Source organism: Sinocyclocheilus rhinocerous, unplaced genomic scaffold (assembly GCF_001515625.1).
Source record: "Sinocyclocheilus rhinocerous isolate Xijiao unplaced genomic scaffold, SAMN03320098_v1.1 scaffold1092, whole genome shotgun sequence".
Taxonomy (NCBI): domain Eukaryota; kingdom Metazoa; phylum Chordata; class Actinopteri; order Cypriniformes; family Cyprinidae; genus Sinocyclocheilus; species Sinocyclocheilus rhinocerous.
Window position 1 is genome coordinate 39,295 of NW_015623456.1, and position 7,371 is coordinate 46,665.

The 7,371-nt window shown below is 37.8% G+C and overlaps 1 protein-coding gene across 5 annotated transcripts in view; it reads right to left on the reverse strand.

Annotated features, from left to right (window-relative positions):
• LOC107744492 (apoptosis-resistant E3 ubiquitin protein ligase 1-like) overlaps nucleotides 1–7,371 on the reverse strand; it is a 73,457-nt gene that overhangs the window by 23,943 nt on the left and 42,143 nt on the right. For 2 of the 5 annotated variants that reach the window (XM_016558206.1, XM_016558287.1), the window contains exons 6-7: nucleotides 3,033–3,259; nucleotides 2,643–2,880 (exon numbers count right to left, since the gene is read on the reverse strand). The exons of 2 other annotated variants lie outside the window; for them this stretch is intronic. In XM_016558206.1, the coding sequence (XP_016413692.1) occupies nucleotides 2,643–2,880; nucleotides 3,033–3,259 (465 nt within the window). Of the gene's footprint in view, nucleotides 1–2,642; nucleotides 2,881–3,032; nucleotides 3,260–4,864; nucleotides 5,361–7,371 lie in introns of those variants that run through there. One more of the 5 variants, XM_016558521.1, reaches the window with a different exon arrangement.

The window sequence follows — 7,371 nt, forward strand, 5'->3', positions numbered from 1 at the left end:
TTTTTTTGCACCCTCAGATTCCAGATTTTCAAATAGTTGTATCTCAGCCAAATATAGTCCTATCCTAACAAACCATTCATCAATGGAAAGCTTATTTATTCAGCTTTCAGTTGATGTATAAATCTCAATTTAAAAAAATTGACCCTTATGACTGGTTTTGTGGTCCATGGTCACATTTAATAAGACAGTATGTTCTCTATAGCTTCGGATTTTGTGAGAGCGCTTATGACTTGGCCATATTTGCTGCTCAACTTTAGCACATGCACTAGCTAAATGTACGCATGTGTAACAGCTCAAGCAAATTCAGTTTTGTTAGTGTTTCGAAAGGCTTAATTGTTTTTTAACGATTTTGTACAATACCACTTAAATAAGTGACTTATTATATTAAATAAGTATTAAATAAGTGACAGCAGTGTTAAATAGGTGTTGAATAATTATGACATAGCCGTACTACTCAAAAACACATTATATATTGACTATCACTTTTGCCACTAAACTGTTACAGATGCAATTTTTTAACTTTGAATCTTCATTACATTACAACTTTACAAGCTTACATTTGTAAATTATTACAGTCTCTGGAGAGCTGAATAGTTTTGATTGCAATTGTATGTAGCATCCTACATAATTTGTGAGAAGCATGCGTTTGAGCAATCCTCATCAACTGAACTGGGCATGAATTAAAAAAATTTACCACTAAGAAACAACAGAATCTCTAGATGAAAAGGTCAATAATGGCCAGATCTTACAGATGCTGGTTTTCAGGGATAAATGGTTGCAAAACAAACAAACAAACAAAAACAAACAAACAAACAAGACACTCCTTAGATATTAAAATGCAAGAATGCAAGCATGACCAAAACACACAAATTGTTAAGCTAAGAAGTCTCAAATATGACCTTTCGGTAATATATACACTGCTCAGAAAAATTTAGGGAACACTTAAATCACACTTTAGATCTCGATGAATGAAATATTCAAGATGAAAATCTTTCCTTTATACATTTTATAATTCGTTTAGAACAAAATTATGACTATGGTCAATGGAAACTAAACTCATTAACCCATTGAGGGCTAGATTCAAAATCACACAGAAAAGGTAAACAATTAAAATTACAGGCTGATCAAACATGCATGAATTTCATCGTAGAACTCAAAGTCAGTCAGTAGTGTGTATGGCCCACACATGCCTGTATGCACTTCCGACAATGTCTGGGCATGTTCTGATGAGATGGCAGCCGATGTCCTGGGGGCCAGACCTAGATCAGGACATCACTGAGCACCTGGACCGGCACAAGACCACGGGAACCAGACGAGTCCTCTGCACAATTCTGACTTATGTTGCAGCCTGGTCTGGCCAGAGGAGAACTGACCCCGCAACTGAGCCTGGTTTCTCCCAAGGTTTTTTCTCCATTTTTGTCACTGATGGAGTTTTGGTTCCTTGCCACTGTCACCTTTGGCTTGCTTAGTTGGGGACACTTAATTTCTGGCAATATTGTCGACTTGATTGCACAGACACTATCTGATTTGAACTGAGCTGGACGATGACATCACTGAATCGATAAACTGACTTTAACTGAAAAATGAAGTGTTTACTATTGTCCTCTTGCATTATTGACACATTTTACAGTTTAATACAGTAAAGCTGCTGTAAATCTGTATTGTATAAAGCGCTATATAAATAAAGGTGACTTGACTGGACATTCTGTGGGTGCTACTCGCCATGCACCCGGAGGAACCCAGGGCACATTGCACCAGCATAAGGTCTGACAACAGCTCTGAAGATTTCATCCTGGTAGCTAACAGCAGTAAGGGCACCGTTGGCTAGCACATGGAGGTCTGTGTGACTCTCCAAGGATATTTCTCCCCAGAACATCACTGACCAACAGCCAAAACGGCACCAATGGTGGACCTGGCAATTCTGGTGTTCTCTGGCGAATGCCAATCAAGCTGCAAAGTGCTGGGCTGTGAGCACAGGTCCCACTACAGGACGTCAGGCCCTCATGCCACCCTCATGGAGTCTGTTTCTGACAGTTTGGTCAGAAACATGCACACCTGTAGCAAAACACAAAACTAGAGACAAATCAGTCAGGAAGGATAAGGAGAGGGCCACAGTCTGTGACCCTACCTGCAAAACCATTGCCATTTTGGGGGCTGTCTTGCTTTTGCCTCTCTAGAGCACTTGTTTTCACTTTCATTGTTGTCACTCTCATTTGCACCAAAGCAGGTAAAACTGATTCACAATCACTTATGCTAGACAGATTGATATCCCTGAAGTTTTACTGACTTGGTGTTATGCTGTGATGATTAAGTGTTCCCTTAATTTTCTGAGCAGTGTATTTTTGCACATACTGTTAATATAATAAGTCTACGCACCCCTGTTAAAACTGCAGCCTTTTGATATGTAAATAACAACAAAATTAAGGCAACAAAACAAATAGAAAATACAAAAAATGAAGACTGTTATTCAAAAAGATCAAGTATTATATGAAGGTTGTGGGTTGTATATAAGTAAAATGGGTTATATTCTTAGAGTTTTATAATTCTGACACTTAGGATGAAACCTTGTATACGAGGTCCCTCATTCCAAAGACAGAGAGCATTAGAAAAGTGAGAATTAGGAATCTGTACTTGCATTTTACCTGGTTGGAATATCTTGTAGTAAGGGCTGTAGGCCACATTCAGGCCTCCGAGTTTGACAGCTACCTCGTAGCGTCCAGCCTTACGCACAGTGAAGGCCACTTTGACTACATTAGACTCGGGCTCCTGAAGGACCTCCTGGGTCACAGGGACTTCTAAAGCCAGCTCTATATGAGTGATGTTCACCCTCAATCCCACAGGTCTGTGTGCAGGAAAAGGCTGGCCATTTTTGTAAAAGAGCTGGGAGGGAGATTTCAAAACAACTAATAAATACATAAAACTTTATTCATTGTAACTGAGCTGCATGAAGCGCCAATGTATAGTCAAGTACAGAGTCAGTATACTTTATACAACTTGAAAAAACGTTTTGAGAAAAACTTCTGATTGGTCACCTGCACTCGGAAACTCATGGTTTGACCCACTTCCTGTGGCTCTTTCCAGTCCCAGGAGACCTTGCATGAGCGTGGGTCCAAATAATTACCCCGCACATAGTCATAGATACTGCGGTCCCCATGTCGGGCAGGGTCATCATTCTGTAAGAAGCTGACCACACGAGCAGCAAGCTCACACAGAAATTTGATGGTGAAGACGAATGCGATGATGGAAACAGTTATTCCACCTAAAGAGAGCATATGAGTCTCAAAATACTGACAATTTATAAACGTAAAAGACGCGTAGGGAACAATTCTCACTATTAACTAAAGTACATATTAATGCCTTATTCTGCATGACCATATTTTAGATCCCTTAATCCTATCCCATACCTAAACTTAACAACTACCTTACTAACTATTAATAAAGAATAAATTAGGAGTTTACTGAGGCAAAAGCCATAGTTCAAAGTTAGCTCAAAGTGAGAATTGGTCCCAAAACTAAAGTGTGACCACGTAAATTTTAAAATGGTATTCTCCTAGACAATCCAAGAAATGAAACAAATAACATAAAAAGAAACGTTAGTACAAAAGAAATAATGTAATCAGATCAAAAGTATTTAACTACCTGTCCTGAACATTGTATAAATTCATAAAAAAAATTCTTTATCATTTACGGTATGATTTTATTTTTTCACAAAACACAAAAGGATACATTTTTTCCATATAGCAAAATAATAAATTGACCAGGGGTTGTGAAGCTCCAAAATAGTGTGTGTGTGTGTGTGTGTGTGTGTGTGTGTGTGTGAATGAATATGAAATGTACTATAAACAATTAAATGACTTCAATTGACGGTTAACAAGTAATATTTGATATTTCAGAGATGAGTACTACTAAACCTGTAGTTAACAGAAAGTACTAAGGTGCTGTATACGATTTTTCAACCATTAGAAGTTGTACAGGAGCACTTTATCTCAGACCAAAACAAACGTTCCGACGTGTAAAAACAGGATATATAATGAAACTGAGATTCGTTTGGCTTTTGCAAACAATGTCAAGTGACGAGGTAAGCATTATGCTAATATAGAAATGTGGAAGTTGGCCTTCAGCAGAAAGCGCTGTACTGTGCATCTTGCTTTTACAGAGCAGTTTGGGAGTTCACTCTTATAGCCTCCGATAAATGCGGGAGGGCCAACCGTTTCAAAGGGAGGTAATACAATAATATAGTATATAAAAACATGATCCGCACTCAACAATAATAGTCTTCTTTTTGCGTCTTATTTTACATTAATCACCAGGGGCAGTCGTGGGCTAATGGTTAGAGAGTCGGACTTGTAACCCGAAGGTTGCGGGTTCGAGTCTCAGGTCCGGCAGGGATTGTAGGGGGACTGAATGACCAGCTCTCTCTTCCACCACGACTGAGGTGAGACCATTGAGCAAGGCACAGAACCCCCAACTGCTCCCCGGGCGCCGCAGCACTATGGCTGACCACTGCTCCGGGGGTGTGTTCACGGTGTGTGTTAGTGGTCGACCGATATATCGGCCGATATTTGGAATTTTTAAATATCGGCATTGGCCAATAAGTCTTTCCCTGTGGCCGATGTTTTTCAAAACGGATTATGACACCATATCGTGCATTTATGTTTCGTCTTTAAGACAAGCCACTCAGCACCTGACAGAGAGTAAAATGACCAATCGTCATTCACTTTCTAACATGACGCTACATTGTGCTACATACAATAACACTCCGGCATGAAGCAAAGTCTTATTCAAACATACCGTGATACATGACGCTATATTGTGCTACATACAATAACACTCCGGCGTGAAACAAAGTCTTATTCAAACGTACCGTGATACATCAGATCCGCAGTCCAGCGGCAGCTCCGGTGGGAGACACAGATGTGATATAAACGAATTCAAACAAAAATGAAACCGTGTTTACCTCACAAACAATCAAAAATCCCACGACTGGCTCGTCCTCAGATATGCGCGGTGTTCTCGGGTACGTCTAAACAAGGTACGTTTTCTGGTGGACTCGAAAGCCGGTGCACTCCAGAATAAAAAGCTGGGTCGACACGAGAACTCTATGTTAAGTAATAATAATACGGTTGAATTCCTTTATATGTTTATTCAGGAATATCCGCTGTATTTAATTGCCCATGATTGGCGTAAAATTGCGTGTAGTATACCTTTTCGTATGTTCTGGTCTTATTTTAATGCTGCTGAATAACTGATAACTGATAATGATAATCTTGCTGATAACCAAGAATGTAATTATACACCTTCAGGCTTGTATTATTTTTACAATGAAACAGATAAGCAAAACGAAACAGAACAGACATATATCTTTATTATTAACCAACTATCACTATATTCATGAATTGTACATAAAATACAATAAATTACACATACTATTTTAGACATTAATTTATGAATATTCATTTGTTGATTAATTATGAATGTTAGAAATGCTGCACTAAACATTGTTCATTTAAGTGTTACCTCTGTTGTTTACATTTTAATTGTTTAGGTTTTATAAAAAACATTTGTAGATGTTTCAGCAAAAGAAAAGGAAAGGCTACACTAATTGTTACCTAAATTTTTTAAAATGTAGGTATTTATTTAAATAAAGTGTGTGTTCACTACTGTGTGTGTGCACTAGTATCTATAGCCAATATCGTATTTTTATCCGTTGGTTTTCGAAATACTGTTTTATGTAATGACTCTTCATTCTTAATTACTTTAACATCCAAAAATTTTTTCTTTTCCATTGGGAATTTAATTGATGATATTTTCGAATTAATGAATGACACATCGGTTGAATCAAAGAATCGAGAAATTTAGATATTGTTTCTGTCAATGACCCATTTCCTGAGACAATTGGTCACACTGGAGGATCTTCTAGTGATTTATGAATTTTTGATAAAGCATTTAAATCTAGAATCCTAGGTTAATTTTTTTAATACTTTAATTCATGTTCATTAAGCCATTTCCTATCAAATCCAATTTGTAAAATGTTATCAATTTTTTTTATAGGACTCAGTCGGGTTAAATACAAGTTTCTTATAAAATGCCACATCATGTAACGTCACTTTTATTTTCTCAATATATATATATATTAGAATTCATAACAAAAATGAAGGTTTGTGGAAATTGGAAATTGTCCAGCATTTACATACGCGTGTTTTTAGAGATTTCTGTTGAGTGCGGATCATGGTTTTATATAAAACCATAATAATTTAATAAGACTGACGCACCAAAATAAAATATTAAGTGGCAAAAGATCACAGTGAAAATGGCTTTGTGGAACTGCATTCTAATTAAGCACCTGTTGCCAACGTCTAACAAGAGGTCTTTCAGAGAGATTAGTAAAATGACTAACGAAAAAGCTTCTACATTTACATTCACCTTGGGAGACATGGAAAATATTCTGCTCCCAGCCCAAGTACTCACGTCTTCAATTTCTACAAAGGAAACGATTGAGCAAATGGAACAAACGTTGTTAAGCTACATGCCCAAGCATTGAGTAAATATTATAGAAATGGTCGGATACCACAGGGATTGCGAATTAAAAAAGTACCATCGATCAGCCGAGATGACTCTAAATTCTGTAAAAAGTGGTGTGAGATTCTTAATCATTGTTCGACGAATCTGATGCTTCATATCGAGTTTATGAAAAAGGAAATGGTGTCATTATCTGAAAAAATTGAAAGCTATAAAATGAAATTAAAGGGGTCATATGATGTTGCTAAAAAGAACATTATTTTGTGTATTTGGTGTAATGAAATGTGTTTATGTGGTTTAAGGTTCAAAAAACACATTATTTTCCACATACTGTACATTATTGTTTCTCCTCTATGCCCCGCCTTTCTGAAACGCGTCGATTTTTACAAAGCTCATCGGTCTGAAAAGCGAGGTGTGCTCTGATTGGCCAGCTATCCAGTGCGTTATGATTGGCCGAATACCTCAAGCGTGAGACGGAAATGTTACGCCCCTCACCATACTGTGATGCCCTGTCCGGCCGGAGCGACGAGACAAAAACATTAAAACCCATTACAAACGAAGCATTTGTTGCATCCAGTGGGGACATAAATACGGATTATAATGACTTATACTGTCTGTTTACGCGTTGCATTGCATCGAGCGGCGTAAACATAAAACCATGTCTGCATTTGTGATCGGAAAAATGACAAACTACAAACGACAAACTACAAAGGCCAAACAAAGTAGTTTCGCTTTCACAACGAAACACACAGCGTCTTCACGACATCGGCAGCAACAATACTACAGCGAGAATAAAACGTACGCCTTCTTTCTTTGCGTGAACATTTGGGCAGCGTTATGCAAATCTTCCCA